This window comes from Salvia splendens, chromosome 14 (genome assembly GCF_004379255.2).
Source record: "Salvia splendens isolate huo1 chromosome 14, SspV2, whole genome shotgun sequence".
Lineage (NCBI taxonomy): Eukaryota > Viridiplantae > Streptophyta > Magnoliopsida > Lamiales > Lamiaceae > Salvia > Salvia splendens.
The window spans coordinates 4,278,668-4,300,416 of NC_056045.1; the positions used below are offsets into that span (position 1 = coordinate 4,278,668).

At 37.9% G+C, this 21,749-nt stretch overlaps 5 protein-coding genes and 1 long non-coding RNA gene across 12 annotated transcripts; 3 read left to right on the forward strand and 3 right to left on the reverse strand.

Moving 5' to 3' along the window:
- Positions 1-560: 560 nt before the first annotated feature.
- Positions 561-2,175, reverse strand: LOC121765351. 7 transcript variants are annotated; one of them, XR_006042829.1, is made up of 3 exons: positions 1,153-1,925; positions 1,008-1,070; positions 561-839 (listed from the first exon to the last, which is right to left on the reverse strand). XR_006042829.1 is itself a non-coding variant. In XM_042161467.1 (3 exons), exons 1-3 carry the CDS (start codon positions 1,680-1,682, stop codon positions 802-804), a joined length of 621 nt encoding a protein of 206 aa, XP_042017401.1. In that variant the 5' UTR covers positions 1,683-1,910; the 3' UTR covers positions 561-801. The 7 variants fall into 7 exon arrangements, 3 of the variants coding, with proteins under 3 accessions (XP_042017401.1, XP_042017400.1, XP_042017402.1); XR_006042826.1 differs by having other exon boundaries at positions 561-644; positions 713-839; positions 1,008-1,911; XM_042161467.1 differs by having other exon boundaries at positions 1,008-1,060; positions 1,153-1,910.
- A 1,484-nt stretch (positions 2,176-3,659) lies between these two features.
- LOC121765353 (splicing factor 3B subunit 6-like protein) lies at positions 3,660-4,281 on the reverse strand. Its single transcript, XM_042161469.1, has one exon. It carries the CDS (start codon positions 4,200-4,202, stop codon positions 3,822-3,824), a length of 381 nt encoding a protein of 126 aa, XP_042017403.1. The 5' UTR covers positions 4,203-4,281; the 3' UTR covers positions 3,660-3,821.
- A 216-nt stretch (positions 4,282-4,497) lies between these two features.
- LOC121765355 (60S ribosomal protein L31-like) lies at positions 4,498-6,125 on the forward strand. Its single transcript, XM_042161471.1, has 2 exons — positions 4,498-4,675; positions 5,723-6,125. The coding sequence occupies exons 1-2, from the start codon at positions 4,596-4,598 to the stop codon at positions 6,000-6,002; spliced, it is 360 nt and encodes a 119-aa protein (XP_042017405.1). The 5' UTR covers positions 4,498-4,595; the 3' UTR covers positions 6,003-6,125.
- Positions 6,126-8,192: 2,067 nt separating this feature from the next.
- LOC121765354 (60S ribosomal protein L31-like) lies at positions 8,193-9,522 on the forward strand. Its single transcript, XM_042161470.1, has 2 exons — positions 8,193-8,348; positions 9,074-9,522. Exons 1-2 carry the CDS (start codon positions 8,263-8,265, stop codon positions 9,351-9,353), a joined length of 366 nt encoding a protein of 121 aa, XP_042017404.1. The 5' UTR covers positions 8,193-8,262; the 3' UTR covers positions 9,354-9,522.
- A 246-nt stretch (positions 9,523-9,768) lies between these two features.
- Positions 9,769-11,220, reverse strand: LOC121763768 (60S ribosomal protein L36-2-like). The gene is made up of 3 exons (XM_042159848.1): positions 11,068-11,220; positions 10,078-10,277; positions 9,769-9,993 (listed from the first exon to the last, which is right to left on the reverse strand). The coding sequence occupies exons 1-3, from the start codon at positions 11,167-11,169 to the stop codon at positions 9,963-9,965; spliced, it is 333 nt and encodes a 110-aa protein (XP_042015782.1). The 5' UTR covers positions 11,170-11,220; the 3' UTR covers positions 9,769-9,962.
- Positions 11,221-16,487: 5,267 nt separating this feature from the next.
- Positions 16,488-17,812, forward strand: LOC121764646. Its single transcript, XR_006042580.1, has 3 exons — positions 16,488-16,624; positions 17,345-17,478; positions 17,573-17,812. It is a non-coding gene; the product is annotated as an uncharacterized LOC121764646 (long non-coding RNA).
- Positions 17,813-21,749: the final 3,937 nt, after the last annotated feature.

A 21,749-nucleotide genomic window follows, 5' to 3' on the forward strand; every position in this document is an offset into this window, starting at 1 on the left:
GGCTCGAAAATCAACTAACTGGGTACTGAAACAGGTTGCCTATGGATGTGTAATCTAGTGACTTCATATTTTGATGCCCCTATGTTTAGATGTACTTGTGAGTCGAGCAGCTGGTATGATTATTTACGAAGCTACATTCATCTTGTGATCTCTGTTTGCTTCTTCTATGATTACTGAAGTTGCTGTTAAAACACAGATCTTTAATACTACCATTGTTGTTATAGCATTTTCCTTTAACTTTAATATCTAAGGTTAAGTGTAACGCCCCGTTTTTCTAAACCTAATTTGTGAACCCTAAAGTACTTGTATTTAATGCTATTATTTTTGCGAAGTCCGTGAATTAATTGTCGGCAAATTAATTGGTGAATTAATTATTGTTGGATTAGAAGTTGTGAAATAAAATATTATGCGAATATAAATAATTCCTTTCCGTGAGGAATATATTTATTGAACTCAATTTGCGTACGGATCGAATAATTGGACAAATAATATAAAAGCCCAGTCCGTGATAAATAAATTATGGACTGCACAAATTGAAATAAAATACAATGGACCGTGAATTAAACTAATTTAATTAAAGATTCTCCTTGATATTAATCCAATTACTAAATAAAGACCCTGCAGATATCTTCATCCTCCGTAATCTACAAATAAAATACCAAATAAATTCAAGTAAATCAGAAATAAGAAAAAAAAAGAAAAAAAATCGAACCTTCCCCCTCAATACACGATTCTGCAACCGCCCCTCTCTCCCATGAATCTCTCCCCAAATCTCTCCAACCTCTCAACCAAATCTCCTACTCATACAGACTGCACTCTTTGTTTCTTTCTTCCCATCTCTGCAGCAAAACAAGAAATTCTCTTCAAATTTCAATTCAAGGTAATTTGGCAATCTCCATCTCTGTACACGTTTTTACTTCTAAATCAAATCGCCAAACTCATTGAACTTCTTGAACAGGACCGAGAAAGGAAGATAGAAGCGACAACCTCTATTATTTACAGCTTACCCGTCTCAGATTGTTGAAGGTATACACCCCCTCCAACCAAATACGTTTTGAAACTGCTGCATTCTTACATCAAACACTACCACCTATCAATCTGTAATTTACCTCTTAAGCGATTAATCAAAGAAAACTGAATAAAAGATCGAACCTTTGAAGAACTGGAATCAAATCTGAGAACTTAACTTGCGGGGAGAGTCGGGTTAGTGTCGGAGGCGTCGGGTCTGTTTCGGGGTAAATAGGAGCAACGGGTGGCGGAATTGATGGATGGACGCGTCGCTGACAGTAGTGGCGTCGCTCTTCCGACGGCTCTAGCGGAGTTGGAGGTGCGACGACGGAACGCCGGGAGTGACGACCGCAGTGGCTGGCGAGGGCTGGACGGCGAGGCAGCAGGGCCGTCGTGACAGCAGCGGCGGACTCCGGCGACGAGCAGCAGCGGCGCGAAACGGCAGCGACGGCTGAACCGCACAGCAGCGACGGCGTGCGGAGAGCAGCGGCGACCGCGACGTTCTCCAGGCGAGACAGCAGTACCTCTTCTGGTAGATTAGCGAGCAACGGCCGGTGCCGAGGGGGATGAATCGGCCGGCAGTCGTGAGTTTCTCTAATTTTGTCGAGAGATAGAGAGAAGGGAGGGAGGAGATAGAGTGTGTTACACGTAGGTGGGGAGAGTTTTTTTTTCATTTGGGACTTTTGATAAAAAAAAATGGCTTTGGGCTGTTAAAAATATCTTAAGAAGAAGGGCCGCTGGGTTTTTTAAAAAAAAGGGAAGAAGACTTAGTTTTGGGCCTTTTTAATTTAAATGGTAGGATATGGTTAGTTGGGCCCCAATTAATTTTGTTTAGGCTTTTCAATTTAAATGGAGATATAAGGTGGGAAATAATTAGGTTTGAGCTTTTTAAATAAATCTTTGAATTGATAATTAAATTAATTGTGGGGAATTCTTTAATTAATTCCGGAATATTTCAACGAATGAATAATTATAACATAAGTCCGAAATAAATGTAGTTCGAGGGAAAGTGGTTGCGTTAATTTAATTACACACTTTTATAATTTTGGGATTTTATTTCGATATCATTAAGAAAATACGAGGAGCCAACGGTGGAAATTAGGGGCGTAAGCGGCCGCCGAATAATCGAGATAAAGCGAGATAAATAACTTCGCTAGGATGCATGCATCTTATTTATTTAATTTGAAAGTGTGTTGATTTATCTATTATATAAATTGTTAAAGGTGAATCATCGCAAGTGAATCATGTTCGCAAGGGAAAGAACGTAATTTCAAATTAAGCACTCGAGGTGGGCTTTCTTTTAAATAAGGACAACGTCCTAAATATTTTATCGATGGAAATGAAACTGTATTTATCATGCCGTGATTTGTGTTTTAACGTGCCTATCTGATATGGCTATGCGCCATTGTTATATAAATCGAATTCGGGTCCTCGTAGGGCCGCAAACCCTACTTGGACTAGTGTACACCTATGGTAGATCGTGTGCTAGCGTACGGGCTGGCCGGTCTAGTGGCTTGGTTTGTGGCCACATTCCAAGTCATGTATTGGCAGATACGGCTAACGTCTATGGGAAAATGACTGATCAGTCGACTTTTACTATGGGAAAATGATTTTAGTGCCTCGGGCCTTTCTAAAGCTAAACCCCGACGGTTACTTAAGTATGGCATGATAAATTGACAACTTTTATTGAAAATGTTTTCGGCATGAACCCATTGAGTATTCTTATAGTACTCAGCCCTGCATGTGTTTTCCCTATGTGCAGGTTGAGCGGCGACGAGGATGTGGTGGTGTTGAGCAAGTGAATTTAATATATTATTGATGTCTTGAACCTTGAGTGTCGTTGTCTCTTCACACATGACGTCACTATTTCTCTTGGTCGTTTCCGCTGTGACGTGTCGATTAATTATGATTTATTTGGGCCGACAACTTTAATTGTTAGGGTAATGGATGTTCTGAATTTCTTGTTGGATAATATTAAACTCTTGGTTATTTATTTAGATATTAATTGTTGGTTTAACTTGTGTTGAAACTCTAATTCTTTTCGTCTTTCTATTTAATTCTTTTAATCACGATCGCCCGTATTTATTAACCCTAAGGGGCGGTCGTGACATTAAGTCTAATTTATGCTGGCAAAACAGTTCAATTTGAATGTTAGGCGCAATGAAGCAAATCTACCAGAGAGCACACAAATCAGCAACTGATCTTGGTTATCAGGAAGAAACCCCCCGAGACTTCCCTCAACCAATGCCTTAATATTGATCTTTCAATCTTTACATTGTGCATTCAAGCAATTCTACCTTCATATATTTTGTTTCCAGTATTAGTCATTTTGGTTTTTGTCCATTGTTGTTGTTGCTTATTTTGAGTAGATAATTCATCTCCAAAGCTGGATTTTTGCTCTGGAATCCAGTCATCTTTTCACCGTGTCTTCGGTAGTTAACACCTTAAGCACACATGCCCTTAGAGCTCGTGCACAACACTCTTGCTCTCACTAAGGCATCCTTGGAGAGATCATGGTGTTTTTAACTATAAAAACTGTAATGGAGCTGCCTATTTATCAAGAATAAAGAGAGTGTTTCGTTATCTATCAGTTTGATCAGTAATGGATACATTAATCATCAAAATAATACTCCTATTAATCATTCCACAGATTATATCGAAATTCAACAATAATCTTCGATTCATCAATGCGAGTATCCGAAATCCATATCATCATTAACACAAGAAAGCAAAATCAGCATCGATTAGCATTACAAAGTCACATATTCAATATTCCTAAGCTATCTATTTTCCAGATAACATGAAACGAATTACTACTTATCTTTGGGCGTGGAGATGCCGTACTTCTCCTGGAGCTTCTGGATTTCTTCCTCCTTCTTCTTCTGGTCGAACTTCTTCCCCATCTTCGCCTGCTGGTAATAGAGGACGATCAGGTACCGGTTCGCCACGTTGAAGCCGGAGAGGTGGTCGACGGCGGTCTTGGCGTCGTAGATATCCTCGTAGACCACGAAGGCGGTGCCGCGAGTGTCCTTGTTGGTGCCGATGCGGATCTGCCGTATCGCCCCGTACTTGCCGAAGATGTCGTACATCTCCTCGCTCGTAATGTTGAACGGAAGGTTCCGAATGTAGAGCACGCGGTTCACCTCCGGCGGGAGCCTGGTGTTCCCTTTGCGGAGGCTGATTGCTGCCGCCATTGTACCACAATTTGGGACTTAGGGTTTCGCCTGCGATTCAATTCGATTCCTGTTTGGTTAAATTGAAGAAGCCTCTCACAATTATCTAAGCGATTTATCGATTATAGTATATAGGAAAAAATTTTATTTAATTATTAATCGTATTATAAATATAATACTAATAAGTAAAGTTAACAAATATTTAATACGGATTACTGCTACTGATCACAGATTTTATTGGCATATTTATTATCAAGGGCCGAACAAAATAGCCCACAAAGTAGGCTTTATTACTCTTAGGCCCATAGCAATAACAATCAAATCATTGATAATATATCGTCGCTAGGGTTTTTACTATTTTCGTCTGCGAACGAAGAAATTAACCTTTAGCAGCAGCAGCAGCACCCAGCTACAATGGTGGAGAACAAACCAAGGAAGGAGGAGGTTGTCTCCAGAGAGTACACCATCAATCTGCACAAACGTCTCCACGGATGGTACTCTTCGTATCTAGGCGTTTACTTGCTTAATTGCTGCTATTTTATCAAAATTTCAATATTTAATTGCGATCCAGTAAATGTTGCTGTTCTATAATTGATTCTCGTTTATAATGGTTTAAGTGGATAGTTTGAATGCCGTATTTCTCAGCGTTTAGCGTCTAATTATCGCTCAGTTCTGTAGACATCAATTTTTGCTTGAATTTTGTAGTACTCCGTAGTAAGTTTTTTCGATTCTGGATGGCGTTGAGTTTCTTTGTGGTTCAAAATCATTAATTAAAAGTATGATAGTGCAGCAGAAGCACATGAATTAAGAGAAGATGAGGATTAGGTTATTGCTTGATAAATATTCAATTCAATTGTTTTAAGTACTTTGTCCTTCAAAGATTGAAAACAAAAACTTATTATCAATAGTCTTCTCATTATGATAGATTCCATATACAATGGATGCTTCTTGGCTGACTGCGGAATATACTTGTGCAACTGAATACTAGCCATGCATCTGCTTGGACTGTATAATTGTTTTCATTACTTTTTGCTGAGCTATATTTACTATTTATGCACCTGCTATATTATAAATTACGTAATATATTTTCCAATGAGAAGATTATTTATTGTATTGAAATACTAGATTACTGGAAGCATATCCAGGTATCTGTATTCTTGTTTACTTACAATATAGACACAAACATGAACAGACCCAAATTCTTGGTACTGCGTTGCTGGCCTTTAAAAGTTATTTTTCGTATACTAGTATATTTTATATAGATTGTTTTTTTGAAGATAAATGAAACCAAGGATATTTTTCTACTTACTAAGTAAATGAAACTATGCAGCCATTTGAAAAAAAAACAGTGCTTGTTATAGGCTTATAGCATGTAATTCCATCTTTGTAAAATTGAACTGAACGTAAGTCCTCTTGTTCAATTTGTTGCAAGTATCTAGTATATCTAAGAGGAGTACTTTATTTTTATTATAATGCTATATTTATGCTAGCTTTGTTGTTCCCTTTGTATGAAGTTGATTGACTTGTTGAATTGTACTCAGTACCTTCAAGAAGAAGGCACCAAATGCTATCAAGGAAATCCGGAAGTTTGCCCAGAAGGCCATGGGTACAAATGATGTAAGAGTTGATGTCAAGTTGAACAAGCACATATGGAGCCGTGGAATCCGGAGTGTGCCAAGAAGGATCCGTGTTCGTGTTGGCCGCAAGAGAAATGATGATGAAGATGCCAAGGAAGAGCTCTACTCTTTGGTCACCGTCGCAGAAATTCCAGAGGGAGGGTTGAAGGGATTGGGAACCCAAGTCATTGAAGAGGAAGAGTGAAAATTCATATTTTATTTTGATAGATTTTTATTAACTTAAAGTTTAGCACTTATGGGCTCCTCGTTGTTGGAAATTAAGAACAAAAGATATTACGCAATTAGATAATGCATTTTCGTTTTTTCATATTCTGTTCTCATATTTGTATAGTGGAATTTGGATATATTCATTTCATGCAGAGATTGAATAGTTTATTATTAGATCATTTTATGTTCATTTTAGATCGTTTTATTTCCTTTTAGAAAGAGTGAATTAAAACGGTCATAAATGAACTCTGCATAAAATGCACCAAAATTAATTAAAAATACACTAAAATGAATTGAAAAAACTAAACTAAAATGGAAGGGTTAGATGATTGGAAATTAGTTCGACATTAGTTATAATCCCTACAATGATTGAGTTGTACTAGAATATAAGTAGATTTTGTGGAAAACAATTTTGAAAGTGGCATTAGCGATTTATTTGCTCAAAATTCATATTTTATAGTTTCTAATCATTAATTATTGCTTATATATTTAGAAAATATATTAATTTTTAAAATTAATGTTATAAGTAAAAGCCAATGGACAATACACTTCTTTCAAATTATTTGCTCACTCTTAAAAAATAAATTTTCCTAATATAATAATATTACTCCTATTACTTATTTTGGGAGTTTTTTAAAAATTTCAAATAATTTAGATGTAGAAAAAATTTGAAAAATATCTCGTTGGGAGGGGCTTAAGCCCCTGCCCCTCTCTGATGTGAGATTTATACTACTAATAATATTGTAATTATTTTATTTTTATTTTGCCAATTATACATTAATATATGTGACGTTTCGAAAGTTTATTTTGTAACGAAGATAATATTAAACTTTAATAACTGAAAAATAAATCACACAATTTGAAATGAAGAACGAAAACGACACGCTTTAAACTTCAAAAAAAATTGCTCACCTAATTTGAAGGCTAGAAAAAAACAGCAACAGAAAAATATAAATATTTTATTTACCGGAATTAAAAGTAGAATAGTAAAGTGATTAATAATGCATTCGTTACTTACATTAGACTAAGGGGTCGGGTGGTAGCTCCGAAAACGCCCGAAACAGCACTGTGTAACCTCATTTCAAAGTTTGGTAGGCAACATATAAATCCAGCGACCCGGTACAGAGGCTTCGGGTTTCCACACTACACTTGCTACACAATCCCGGTGGTGAGCAGGTATTGTTGGGTTACAAACCTATCCCACATCGGATGAGTGGGGGAAGTTGGAAGGGATATATAATTCATGTTCAACCCCAATTGGTTTGAGGCCTTTTGGAAGTGACCCAAAAATAAATTCGTGCGGGCTTGACCCAAAGCGGACAATATCAAACTAATGTTGGGGTCGACGATGTCGACCCTAACAGGTATAAGGAGGAGTGTTTTCACGATTCGGCTGAAACGGATATGTGGGTCCAATTTTACCCCCCTATTTCACCAATCGAAGGATTGACGAAGGAGGAAGCCCCGATTTCACCAATCGAAGGATTGACGAAGGAGGAAGCAAAGAAGCAGCTCGAGGAGGCCGGCGCGAAGATCTCCATTGTTTAGCGCGGATGCAGAGGAAATTCGTTCGACTAATTTTGTGCGGTAAATGAATTTGAATTTCTGGTCGATTTCGTTTGAATTTCGAAATAGATGTGTAGATGCAGTTCATAATCTGAATTTGTGATTCAATTGAGCTCAATTTTCTGTTCAATTCCCACTGCCGAAGAAATTCAAGGAAGGAGTGACGAAGGAGGAAGCGGAGGAGGCGAAGAAGCAGCTCGAGGAAGCCGGCGCGAAGATCTCCATTGTTTAGCGCGGATGCAGAGGAAATTTGATCGACTAATTAAATTGAGCTCAATTTTCTGTTCAATTCCCAATGCCGAAAAATTCGTTTAACTCAATAGAGTAGAAGCCGAAGACGGGTAGTTTAGTCTGAGGCATTTTGTTTTCAGCCATACTCCATTTCAACCAAACTCCCACAAATTAGGCTGTAGTAGTTTGTTGGGCTGAACCAAACAACCCACATCTCTATCCACCAAATCAAGAAATACCCATTTCCCACAAAGCCTGATAATTGTTGTATGAACTACCACCCGCCCCCTAATAGATTTATTATCAAGGCCCGCTTTATGAATAAAATAGCCCATAGAAGTTGACCTTTTTACGCTGAAGCCCAAATAAAATCACACATAAATCTCTAGGGTTTGTGTACAGACAAAGGGAAAGAGGCGAAAAACCTTGAAGCAGCAACAATGGTGGAGAAGGTCAACAAGCCAAGGAAAGAGGAGGTTGTCTCCAGAGAATACACCATTAATTTGCACAAACGTCTCCACGGATGGTATAAAACACTTCTCTCTACGAGATACACACTATGCTCTCCGTATCTGAGCTATTTGCTACCTTCTTTCATTATCTTTTCAATCTCTAGGTCTTTGTCGCTTAATTGCTGCTATTTTTATCAGATTCTTGTTATTTATTTGCGATCCAGTATGACTGAAAATGATAGATGAAATGTTGCTGTTCTGTAGACACTAATTTCTGCTTGAGTGATGAATGATTTTTCTATTCTGGATGGTTTTGATATTCTTGATGAATCGAAATCAGTTATTAAAAGTATGTAAGGGCAGCAGAAGCACATATATTAAGAGTATGAGAATATTTATTGCTTGATAAATATTTAATTCAAATTATGTAATTGTCTTTCAAAATAAAAAATGATCATTAGCCTTCTCAACATGGTAGATTCCATATATCATTGATGCTTCTTTACTCCCTTGTGAATATACTTGTAAAACTAACTACTATCCCTGCATCTGCTTGTACTTTATAATTGTTTTTATTAGTTATATGGAAAACAGTCTTTGCTACATAGCATGCTATTCCATCTCTGTAAAATTGGATTGAACTTTAGTCTTATTGTTCAATGTGTTATATTGATCTAGCATAGCTATGATGTTATAATTGATTTCATATATTTACATACTGATAAAATCAATGCTATAGTTAAGCTAGCTATGTTGTTCGCTTGTTTTGAACTTGACTGGTGTGCTGAATTGGACTCAGTACCTTCAAGAAGAAGGCACCGAATGCCATCAAGGAGATCCGGGAGTTTGCCCAAAAGGCAATGGGAACTAATGATATAAGGGTTGATGTCAAGTTGAACAAGCACATATGGAGCCGTGGAATCCGAAGTGTGCCAAGAAGGATCCGTGTTCGCATTGCACGCAAGAGAAATGACGATGAAGATGCCAAGGAAGAGCTCTACTCTTTGGTCACCGTTGCAGAAATTCCAGAAGGAGGGTTGAAGGGCTTGGGTACCCAAGTCATTGAAGAGGAAGAGTGAATTCAAATTTTCTTTTGATAGGTTTCGTTTCTATTTACGAAAGTTATGCACTTTTGGCCACTTGTGTTTGGAATTCATAACAAAGAATGTTATCTCATATTTGTATTGTGGAATTTGGATATATTCATTTCATATAGGTATTGAATGGCTATCGTATTTCAGGGATCAATACTAGTAGTAACTGATATTATAATAGAGCAAAAGTCCTAGTTTCATGAAACCAAGTTCAATCTTGATTATTACTTTCAAGCGTTTTTGGTGATTTTGAGATTTAAAATTCGCTTTATTTTTAAAAAAATGGTTTACAACACTTTATATGACTACTATGATAAAATCTTTTATAATATGCTCTTCTACTCTTACCATTTTTCTGTAAAGCCCATTGTTAAGCTTAAGCTAAACTGTTACTTGCATGTATAAAACCATACTAAATTTTCTTTTCCAAGTACTAAAACTTCATGAAAACAAGCGTCAGAGAAGATAGTACTGATAAAGCAAGACCAAAATGTGTCTCATTTGTCAAGCTTTAGCAAAATAAACAACTGATTGAAGCTAGATCAAAGGATGTCCTAATCAACTCTCACAAAAATAGATCCAAGAGCATGTTCTCTATTTCTTCTTCTCACCACCACCAGCAGCCCTGCTCCAACAACAAAGCAGAATAAAAGATACTATTACTACAGAAAGAAACATTACATCACCATTTATTTTAAAGATAATTCACCTCATCTTTCGGAGAGCACCAGACATCTCCTCTCTCTTCCTCTTTGCCCTCTTGTGGGTGCCCAACTTTCTCTTGGCTACCTTCAAAGCACGCTTGTCCTTCCCGACTTTGAGAAGCTCAGTGATCCTCTTCTCATAAGGTGCAAATCCAGCAACTTCTCTGATAAGGCTCCTCACAAAATGCACTCGCTTGCTTGTTTTCTGTATTAAAACATAGTTTTTGATCATAAACAAGTTGAAAAACCAACTGAAACTACCTAATGCAGGGAAATCGATTTTCTATGCAATGAATCAGACGAAAAATCATTTACATACAAAATGTCTACGTTCCAAAACTTCGTCGAAATAACCAACTATCACACGCATCTAAAGAGTTCGTGTATCCCTCAATTAGTGTGTAACTATATAACAGAGTAAGGCAACATTCAGATTTGAATAACTAAACATTAGCAATCAAAACTCTTGATATCATATAACTACATTTGTCAGTGACTACATACAAAATGTCTACCTTCAAAGGCTTACATATCTAAAGACGGTTACTCCTTCAAATATCTCAATTCTCTAAATCAGCTCAAAGAGCTCATGTATCACCAGATTAAGGCATAACTAAACAACAGAGTAACAAAAATTCCAAATTTGAACAACTAAACAATACCAATCAAAATTCCTGATATCCTACAACTACATTTGTCAGTGACTATGAGTTCAAAGAGCTCATGTATCAGTGAATTAGTGCATCACAAAACAACTTTCTAATTTGAATAACTAAATTTGAGCATAATGAATCAGTGGCTACATTTGTTAGTGACTATGATTCTAGCAAATGAATCGGTAATGTGCGTATATTCAGTAGCCGAATAAAATCATAGATTAAGAATTGCAAAAACAAAAGGAGCAAGTAAGAAGATGACACAAATTCAGGAATCATATAAAAATTAAAATAGATAGCACTGGTATGAAATTGCAATAACAAAAAGCATTAAACTCCCCCTTTCCTGTCGGAGGGGCGCGGCGCTAGCTCCTTTGGGGTAACGACATGACCTTTCTTCAACCCCACAAAGATACCACTGTTTTGCTGCTTCGGAGCCATGGAGAAGATGGAGAGAGAAAGATGGAGGTGAACAAGTGTTTAACCTAATTATAGTTAGTGGATTTGGGCTTGGATTTGCATAACTAGTGGGCTTTCTAATTAACCCTGATTAGTTGGCTCTTTTAAAAATGAGTCCAGTTTAGTTAATTTGAAAATAACGAATGAGTTTTCTATTTGTACTTTTATGATGAATGGTTGACATTAAAAGCATGAGAATAGTTTTATTTTCAACTTTTGGACATATAAGTATGATTTTTTAATTTTTTTTATTGATGCTTTAATTTTAAGTGTAACCTTGTGCGGTATGCAAAAAAATTTAATTTGTTGTATACTACTATAATTAAAATTTATAAAAATAAAGTAATATTTGCGCCACGCAAAACAAAAATAAATATGTATGTACGAACAATGTACGATTAGAGGTCCCCAAACCGCACCGAACCGGCCCGGAACCGTCGGCGGCGGTTCGAACCGTGACCGGAACTGCCGGTTCCACCGGGCCGGTTCAGGTTCAAATTTTTCGAAAACCGTAACCGGCGGTTCGACGGTTCCCGACACCTTTTCAGTCCTATTTCCGACCTACCCCATGGCTTTTCAGAAACCGGTCAGGAACCGCCGGTTTTCGTCAGAAAACCGTTGACGAAACCGGCAGTTTGAACCGAAAACCGGCGGTTCAGCCGGTTTTCAAAAATTTGAAATTTTGAATTTATTTTATTTTATTTAATCACAATTTTTCCCTATAAATACCCTCCATTCTCTTCATTTCTACTCACCACATTCTTGTGTTAATAATAATTTCTCTTCTCAATCTCAATTTCTCTATTCTCCATCCTCATTCTCTCAAGTTGTTTACGTTATTTGCGCTCAAAATTTACTCACGTTGTTCACGTTATCATATTCACACAATCACACTACTCTCTATTCTCCACTTTCAATTTCCATAAATATCGTGTCTTCATCTCGTCGTGGTGGTGATCGGGGCAAGGGAATTGCCCAAGATCAAAGTGATACTCGTCGTCGACGTGCCCCTACTAGAGCACAAGTTGCGGAGGAGGTTGGAAGGCGAGCCGCTCTTCGAGCTCAAGTAAGTTCTAATATGTTTATGTTTTTTGTTAATTCATTCTTATTAAATTCATAATTTTATTTTTAACATCTATGTGTCTATGTGTATTTTTACTTAGTTGTATAATTTTCGTAGGAGGAAGAAGATCGAAATGTGGCCTTGTTACTTTCCCTCGCCGACGACGACCAACAAGGGGGGCATTCACATTCGGCTTCGCAATTCGAATACGATGTGAATCTAACATCGGACGAAGGCGATGATGGATCGCATCAATTCCCCTCTTCTAGCGCCGGCCAAGTTGGTGATAATGATGAGGTGGCCGATGCTCCTCCTCCTTCAGGATGACAAAAGAAGAAGATGCCTCCAAAGTTGAAATCCGATATTTTCACCAAACATTACAAGAAGGTCCCGGTGGTAATTTCAAATCCTAATGATTCGACCACTACCGTGGAGACAAATGAGTTCAAAGCATATTGCAACTATTGCGAGAAAGTCTATCCATTTGGAACTGATGGAGAAAGTCTATCCATCGCCATTTGAAGACAAAACACCATGTGGAATATGGGCATACTAAGTCCGAAAGCCAAATAAACTTCCCTGCCGGCTCATCGTCTCAAACAGGTACGCCTCTATTTAAATATGATTCCCAAAATGTTACCGATGCTATGGTAAGATGGGCGGCAATGAAACATTTGCCGGTTAATTTTTTTAATGACAAAAAAATGAAGATACTATGCAAACCGCTTTTAATGTTGCTACAAAAAGAATTCCACCCTCAACTGCTCAAAGATCTAACAACCGACAGTTTTTTGATAAAAAAAAAAAAAGTTGGAAAATTTCTATCAAACTTGGGGCACAAAGTTAATATTTGCTCTGATGTGTGGACGGATTCTTTCTAAAGAAATTCTTACATGGGAATTTCATGTCATTTTATAGCTAATAGTTGGTCTTTAAATAAACGTTTAATTGGTTTTAGACAATTTCGTTCACCGCACACCGCACAAGCAATTGCATCTTTAATTATTCAAGTTTTGAATGATTATGACTTATGCAACAAAATATTTTCGGTTGGTTTTGATAACGCAACCGCTAACACTGCAAGTATACCCGATTTAATTGCGGCTTGCTCCACGGTGATAAGTGGTACGTATTTTCACCAACGATGTATTTGTCATATTTTAAATTTATGTGTACAAGATGCTTTGTCTTTATGGCAAAGACATATTTAACCTACTACAACAGTTGTATCATTGATCCATTGGAAGCCTCAAATTGGCAAGGCGTGGAAGAAGTATTGTCATTCGAAGAAAATAAGGTACACAACTTTTATTTTAGACGTGTCTACTAGATGGAACTCTACATATGATATGTTGCATTCTACATTAGAGCATATAGAATATTTGGTTGATTTTTATAGAACTTTCCATGTAGATGATTTATATCTAACCTCTTCTTGTTTGGATCAAAGCATGAGTTTATTTAAATTATTCAAAGGTTTTAGAAATGTCACCGTTGAGTTATCGGGTGTGTATTATTGCACATCCGTTCGTGTTTTAGAACATTGCATGTACATATCACTTGGTTTTAAAACTGCAATGAAAAATTCCGCAAATAATCTTGAATTAATGTGTGTTTTATATTACTTGGTTGAAAAATGGCTCAAATATTTTAATGAGATCCCAACGGTTTTCTTGCTTGCAAAAATTTTGGATCCAAAATGGAGACTAGTTGGTACTTAAAAAAATTTAGAATTTTATTACAACAATTTGGCTTCTATTGATCTTGAACCACTCCGAGCTTTGCAATCGAATGACGAGGACGACGACAACTACATAAACCTAGCCCAAACATTCCAAATAAACCTCCCCCACCTCCCAACTCTCCAAAGAAATTTTGAGTTCAACTTGCGGGCTCTCTTTCACGATTACGAAGCCAAGTACAACAGTACCCACCAAGTGAGACCTAGACCCCCCGTCAAACACATAACTTTGGCTTCTTCCAAGTTGATGACCCCGACGCCCAATCTCAATTGGCGGACCTATACGGCTACAGCAGCGGAGGAAGGACGGAAAATTCGGCAAGTGAGTTAGATTTATATTTTGACTCACACTTTTCATTCAATGATGAAGAAGGATGTCTCGTTCCCCAACAAATCGACGTCCTAGATTGGTGGGGATCACACGAGAAAGATTTTCACATCCTTGCATCAATGGCCAAGGAGATCTTTTCGGTTCCGGCTTCCACTATCGCCGTCGAGTCCGCCTTTAGTGTTGGAGGCAACGTCTTGGACGACAGAAGAAGTAGACTCACCGGGCAAAACATGGAAGCCACCACGTTACTTGATTATTGGTGCTCCGCCGAAATTAGAGACTAAGAACCGGATTGGGACAATCAAGTAGTACAACCCGACCAAGACTACTTCCCCGACAAAGAAGAGTAGGCCAATTCCTCCGATCAAGCCAAATAGGTAAGCAAGGTAAGAGAACTACGTGGACTTTGATTCCAAAATGCAATTGAGCATTGAGGATACATAGACATCTCAACTTAAATTTAAATTTAAGTTGAGCTCAAGTCCTTTTCATTTATTTCTTTTTTCTCCCCTTTGTTTCGAATATGTAATTTGTAAATTGTAATCAAGACTTTAAGTCTTTTGTAATTTATAATTTTTAAATTATAATTTATAAATTTTAAGTTGTAATTTGTAATTTGTAATTTTAAAGTTGTAATTTGTAATGTTGAAGTTGTAATTTGTATCAATAAAATTGCATTTGTACATCGCATTCACATTATTCTAATTTTATTTATGCAAGTATATTTACATTTTTTACTTGAATTACAATGTTAAAAAAAATTAACATGAACCGCCGAACCGGCCGAACCGGCCCGGAACCGGATAGGAACCGGCTGTTCCGCCGGTTCACGGTTCAGGAACCAGAACCGTCGAACCTAGGACGGGCCGGTTCAGGTTCACGATTTTCTTGAATCGGAACCGGCGGTTTCGAACCGTGAACCGCCGGTTCCCGAATCGTGGTAACGTCTATGTACGATTGTATGTAATATACAACAAAATAACAATGAATCTAGTAAAAATTGGCAAAACAATCCAACACATTACATTATTTGTAATAATACATTTAGTAAAAGTTGCCAAATAAAACAATTCTCCACTCACAAAATAATTGAGAGAATGAATTGGGGGTGCAAACTAAACATTATTAATAGATAAATAAAAAAATATCATGTCGAAAATTAATTTCATGTTAAAACAACATTGATATAGAATCAGAATGATACCTAATATCGGATTAGATTTCTGCAAAAAGTCCAATGAAGAATGTAATAAAAAAGATATTAAAACATGTGAATTTTAAGTATTTATAAAAAAAAATAGAAGTCTCTTCTAAACCTTCCACGGTTCCACCTCCTCCATTTATTATTGAGAAAAAAACTCTATAACTTCGCAGGTTCAATAAATCCTAACCTTAACTATAAGAAACTAGTCAAAAATTGAATACAATACTAAAAATTGATTGGTAAGGTCAAGGCTTTATAGAGACATGTTTTTCTGATAAGGTGAACTTGATCTTTAATTTATTTATTTTTTCTTGTATTTCAAGAGACCATATTTTTGAAAGTTTTTGAATTTGGTTCAATGATACTAATATTAGTAATCTTCATTATGATAGTAACAGTATAAATATTGTGACACCAATTCATAAACTCTTTTGAGCGTCTAAATTGTATCTAAACTTGTTATATAATTTAAACTTATCGAATAACTATGAGTGGCAAAAGTTATCAGTATATCAAATCAGATGATAAACCATGATCAACTCTAATATGTTTTGTTAAGGGATGACAAAATCCTTTGTTTAATTTTTGTCGTGTTTGACATTATTGAAAATTCGATATAATAGTGTTTATTTTTTAAAATGAGATAGTAAAATTTGGATTTCTTTCTATTTCCATTGAAATGTGGAACATGTATTTATTCCAAAGAAAAAATGTACATGGGCTCCTATTTGTTGCATAGACTATATAAAATTCTAAAATTCACAATAAGGGTATTCCAAAACTCACATTTTATATATTGATGGATCATATTTTAATATGAAAGAGATATTCACCAGGAATATTTTAGTCTTAAAAAAAATACTTATATTGATATGAAAATTGATAACTAACCAATTTATCAGTTTTTTAGTCTATATAGAAATTGACGTTCAATAGCCCATTTCCAGCAAAGAGAAGTTGAGAAAAAGGTGAGAAATATATGCAAATCTTTTATTACTCATTTTAATCGTGTTGACGAAAACACAAATCCAATAACCGTTTAGGGATTGCAATTGTTAATCCCTCTGAAATTGATCGTTCCAGTTCAGACTTCATCAAGTAAGCAGCTGGTTTTAGTTTTCTTTAATTTCGATTCATAAAAAAAATTTGTTTTCCCTCTTTTTGCTGGGACGGGGATTTCCTTGTAGTGTCATTATTGGCGCGTGGTATCTCTTGCCTCCCGGGGTTTCAAAGAGCTTCTGTTTTCCTTTGCGTTTCTGGGATTGAATCCAATCGATAAATTAGGTTTGGGGATTTGATTGAGCTTGTGTTGGGGCGGCTAACTGAAATATAATTCCTCTTTATTTCTGGTTATTAAGTTTTATTCTTTGGGATGAAACCTAATTTATGCGTTATAAATTGGGTTAAGTCTCCTCTTTCAATTAGTTCATAGCTTTCGTTTACTTTTGCTTTTCCTGAGCTATGTGGTTGTTCTGACTTCTCGAGGATCATACTCTGCTTACAAGTTGAGACATTGATACCTCTATGCAAAATCCAACAATGCTCAGCTTTTTTTCTGCAGTAATTGACGAAATACATAATTGAGAATAGTATCCTCACTTGATGTGGAACTATGTGTATATTCTAATTATTGCTAGTTGCTTTGTTTGAATGGAAAATGATATTCTATAGTATAGTTGCATATGAGACGTGTTAGCAGCTACTGATTCAGTCTACCAGCAAAATTGACTGGCGATTACTCCTACAACATGGGTTTAGTGTTAGTGTTAGTTTGTCTTGGCAATCTGTATAGTTCTAACATAGTGGAGATAATTGCAGGTGAGGGTCTGGGGAGCTCAAAAAGTTTGGGTGTCGGTGCTCAAGCTCCAGGCGAAGTCAATCCCGATGATGACATCTACGAGCAGTATAAGAAGAGGATGATGCTAGGCTATCGCCACTGACCAAATCCTTTGGTATGGTTTTCACCTGTTCTCATTACACCCTTTCATATACAAGCAAGGTTATTGTTTAATCATCTAAAGCTGCACTATTTCAAAATATTTGTAGAACAATCCACGGAAAGCATATTACTGACAACATTTCAGTAAGTATCCCCATTTGAGAATAACCAGAGTTCTCCATATATTTGAAGCTGCTTGTGTATTCTGGAACCATTACAAAATTCAGTACAAGTTGGTGTTATATTTGTTTGTACCTAATTATTTTGTTTTTCTTGTCTGTACGCACTTTATTTTCCATTATTTTGCCCCTTGGTGAATGATATCTACTTGGTGTTTTGTGAACCAATCATTGTGTGTGTGTGTGACCACAATGTTGTGGGCATTTCTTGAATTGGACGTCCCACTTTATATGGATGGAGTTTGCAACACAGCCTAATCTTCAAATAAAGAATCTCACCAGATCGAATCCGTATCCCTTCCGATAAACAAAATCTTGGTTTCTCGTCGTCTTCTACTTGTATCCTTGTTATTTCTTAATTGAAAATGAAGCGAATTGTTGATAATTGTGTCAGTTCCTGAAATTAATTACCAAGGCTACAACAAAACACCAACGACCTCAGTTTAGGCACCTGGACAACATCAAATAGTCGGGAAACGGAAACAGGCCCGTAGAAGGCAATGAAGTGAAGTACGTGCTATAGGAGCCGGAACTCACTTTGCGAAAGGTGTGTCGACATTTGAGTTTAGGGTTTATTGGTTAGAGTATAAGGTTTATAATATACTCCATATTTTGAAAGAAAGAGATAAACATAATCTATTGGGGTGATATAATGTGTAATTATACACGACGGCGGATCCAGGGGCAGGAGGGGGTGACCGCTACCATGGACCCAAATGTGATTTCCATTGTCACCACCTCCGATAGCTTCCGCCATTGCCATTGCCGCTGCCCCTCCCCCCCTCCATTAGTTTCCGATAAATTTTATTTTGCTCCTTCTGTTTTAGGATCTTGGATCTACCACTAACTATACAATTATATCATGCTTATATTCTCTACCTTCAAGTGATCCTTCTTTTTACATTTTCTAATTGATTCTTTTGTCAATGATCAACTCTAAGAGCATCCACAACCGTGCTCTTGCCAGCGGCACGGTTGTGGGCCCGGGCGGTACTATTCATGCCTGCTCTCTGGCAAGAGCACAACACCCACAACTGTGCTCTTCCGTAAGGACGACCACAATTAATTTAATATTCAATTAAACATAAACATTTCCATAATACTAAAATTCATTAAAAAATCACAATAAATATTACAAAATACAAATAAAATAAAAAAGACATAATTAAAATCCTAAAAATTAAAAATTACATAATTAAAATACTAAAATTAAAAATTACATAATTATTGGCTAATATTACCCGAGGAAGACTACTCATCCGGCGGCAACAACCCCAATTGTTTTTGAGACCCACTATCATGCCCTCATGCGTTTGAAGTTGCGTGGGGGTCATAGTTGACCTATCGGCCATATTGAGTTGGGCCAAAATGGCCCACAACGAGTTGTTCGGGGTGGAGGTGGAACATAGGGTGCGGGTTCGGGGGCGGGGGCCGATGGAGTCGCGGAGCGCCGGCGCTCGGCCGCCGCCTTCTTCCTTCCTTGCGGTCGGCGTTGGGAACCGCTTGGTTCGGCGTCGGGGCTACCCAAGTTAGCTCCGGCGAGTTGGCTAGCCACTTCTTCGGAGCCGGAGTCGGATAGGGATACCGACCTTGACCGTTTTGAGGAGCCGCTAGACGAGGATGTTACGCCTCCCAGATACCTCGGGTGGAACCGCGTTTCCTGCCAAACATTGAGGTACTTGAACGACTTACCGTTCATGAATTGGTATGTGCTCAGCGCCGCAGTGATGATGTCGACCTCGCTCCGGCCGCAACCGGCATTCCGCGACTCCTGGAGGAAATAGCCATTGAACTTGCCAATTTCGTCGTTGGCTCGGTCGATGCAGTTGCGCACCATACTCTCGTTGCGCTCGATCGTTCCCGGCGGCCGGTTTGCATTGTACCGGCGAGATACGCGCCACCAAAAGTGATCGCCCGATTGGTTCGTGCCAACCGCCGCATCTTCGGAGATTTCGAAGTACGCCTTGAACAATTTATCCATCTCCGCCGGCGTGTACGGTGTGCGGACACCGCTGCCGCGAGTAGGAGCTTGCGGAGGTTGGGAGGGGGCGGTCGGCCTATGCTCCGGTGTCCACCCGTATCGTCCTTCGGAGGCACCTTGGTCGTCGATTGGGTATGGGCGGTAGCCACCCGGAACGACCGAATCTTGGGTTTGAGGAGGGGCCGAATATTCCGTTTCCGGAGTAGGAAACAGTTGTGAACCGAACCATTCGGGGTTCCAACCGTGGGAGCCCGTAGGGTTATCGCCTTGGCCGGACATAGTGATGTTGTAGGGTATGGGAGAATGAAGATGAAAATGGATATGAGAGATTGAAGATGAGAATGGAGATGAGAGAATGATGATGAGAATTGTGTAGTTTGATGTGAATTTTTGGGAGTGAAATTGAGGGTATTTACAGATGAAAGTGTGTATTTTTGAGGTAAAATTTTTTTTTAAAAAAAAATTAAAAAGTGGGAAAAAACGGTTATAAACGGATATAATTTTTTTGGGAAGTGAAATTTTTATTATTTTTATCGGTTTTTTTAATTAAAAAGCGATTTTTTTAAAAAAAATTATTTAAACCCAACGGCTATGCCGTTGACGAATGAGGGCGCGCCACGTCAGCTACTCGATGCATCGAGCAGCGCCGTGCCAGCGGCGCGAGCGCAGCGGCGGCGGGTGGCGTCCGTGCCAGCGGCGCGGACGGCGGTGCCGAGCAACGCCACCGTTGCGGATGCTCTAAGTCTCCAAATGTCATATTTCATATTTTCCCTAAAATTTTGGATTGACTTAGTGGCATGCATGGACAAATAATTTTTTTTATGTTGCGTCATCCAAGTTGATGACATTCGTAGTTAATAAAATCGTAGCAAAATAAAAGTCAGCTGTAGGGTTTAGTGAATCCAAATTATAAAGTGAATCCAAATTATAAAATAAAAAGATTAATGACAATTGATAGAGTGTACTCGACCTACGACTACATGCTAAAAGTCATGTATTTCTATTAACTATAAATAAAACTCTGTGTCACGAGTCTTTGAAACATTATAAGGTGGAATTATTGTATTGATTGTTAGAGCATCCACGTCTGTGCTCTTGCCAACGAGCACAGATGTGGGCTCGGACCCACTTTTTCTGCATGTTCTTAAATAAGAGCACAACACCCACATCTGTGCTCTTCCATAAGGACGAGCACAATGGTCGAAACCATTCCATTATTCAATTTAAATAAAAACATTTCCACAAAATTTAAATACATTAAAAATACCCAGAATAATATTACAAAATACATTAAAAATTAAAAATTACATGATTAAATTCTGAAAAAAAATTACATAATTAAAATCATAAAAAATAAAATTACATAATTAAACTCCTAATCAATAAAAAATACTCCCTCCGTCCCGTGCTACTCGCACGTTTGCTTTTCGGCTCGTCACAAAGTCCTTACACTATTTATAATTTAAGTTAGAATTAATGCATTTAATTAATATGTTAGTTTAAGTTAAGAGCTCTTTTATTAAGTGATGTCTCATTACACCTAAAATTCTTTTTTAATTACACAAAAAAATCAATCCCAAATTTACGGCCTAAAATGAAAAGTGCGAGTAGCATGGGACGGAGGGAGTACATAATTCAACTCCTAAAATCAAAAAACCACTACTCGTGGCCGAATTTCGCTCAAATGTGTTTGATTAGGTCTTCTTATAGCTCAACGGGGGTTCGGGTATCGCGCATTGTGTGTCTTGTTTCGATCCTCTCACCCACTGTCATATGCACACCTGGGCGTGGGGGAGACCTCGCGCTTGAGCTTCCAGCTTCATCCTCGTCGTAAAAGCTAGTCACCCTCGGTCCTTCGTCGGCTATAATCATGTTGTGTAAGATAATACATGTGTACATGATGTCGGCGATATTTTTCACGTACCACAGCCGAGACGGGGCCTTCACAATGTTGAATCCGGCTTGAAGGACTCCAAAGGCTCTTTCGACGTCTTTCCGCGCGGACTCTTGACGTTGCGCAAAAAGAACCCGTCTCGGGTCTTGCGGGTTGATGAGCGTCTTCACGAAAGTCGACCACCTTGGGTAGATACCATCGGCGAGATAGTAACCCATGTGGTATACATT

Bases quoted from the DNA above. Each gene is read 5' to 3' on its own strand.
- LOC121765351 (XM_042161466.1), bottom strand. From the start codon at position 1,682: ATGAAAAAAAAACTCTCCCCACCTACGTGTAACACACTCTATCTCCTC. The intron at 1,064-1,152 runs GTTCGATCTTTT...GTAAGAATGCAG, and splicing joins TTGATTCCAGTTCTTCAAAG to CAGTTTCAAAACGTATTTGG. The intron at 840-1,007 runs GTAAGCTGTAAA...GTTTTGCTGCAG, and splicing joins CCTTCAACAATCTGAGACGG to AGATGGGAAGAAAGAAACAA.
- LOC121765353 (XM_042161469.1), bottom strand. From the start codon at position 4,202: ATGGCGGCAGCAATCAGCCTCCGCAAAGGGAACACCAGGCTCCCGCCG.
- LOC121765355 (XM_042161471.1), top strand. From the start codon at position 4,596: ATGGTGGAGAACAAACCAAGGAAGGAGGAGGTTGTCTCCAGAGAGTAC. The intron at 4,676-5,722 runs GTACTCTTCGTA...AATTGTACTCAG, and splicing joins CACAAACGTCTCCACGGATG to TACCTTCAAGAAGAAGGCAC.
- LOC121765354 (XM_042161470.1), top strand. From the start codon at position 8,263: ATGGTGGAGAAGGTCAACAAGCCAAGGAAAGAGGAGGTTGTCTCCAGA. The intron at 8,349-9,073 runs GTATAAAACACT...AATTGGACTCAG, and splicing joins CACAAACGTCTCCACGGATG to TACCTTCAAGAAGAAGGCAC.
- LOC121763768 (XM_042159848.1), bottom strand. From the start codon at position 11,169: ATGGCTCCGAAGCAGCAAAACAGTGGTATCTTTGTGGGGTTGAAGAAA. The intron at 10,278-11,067 runs GGAGTTTAATGC...GTTTTAATACAG, and splicing joins GCCCCTCCGACAGGAAAGGG to AAAACAAGCAAGCGAGTGCA. The intron at 9,994-10,077 runs GTGAATTATCTT...TTGTTGGAGCAG, and splicing joins GGTGCTCTCCGAAAGATGAG to GGCTGCTGGTGGTGGTGAGA.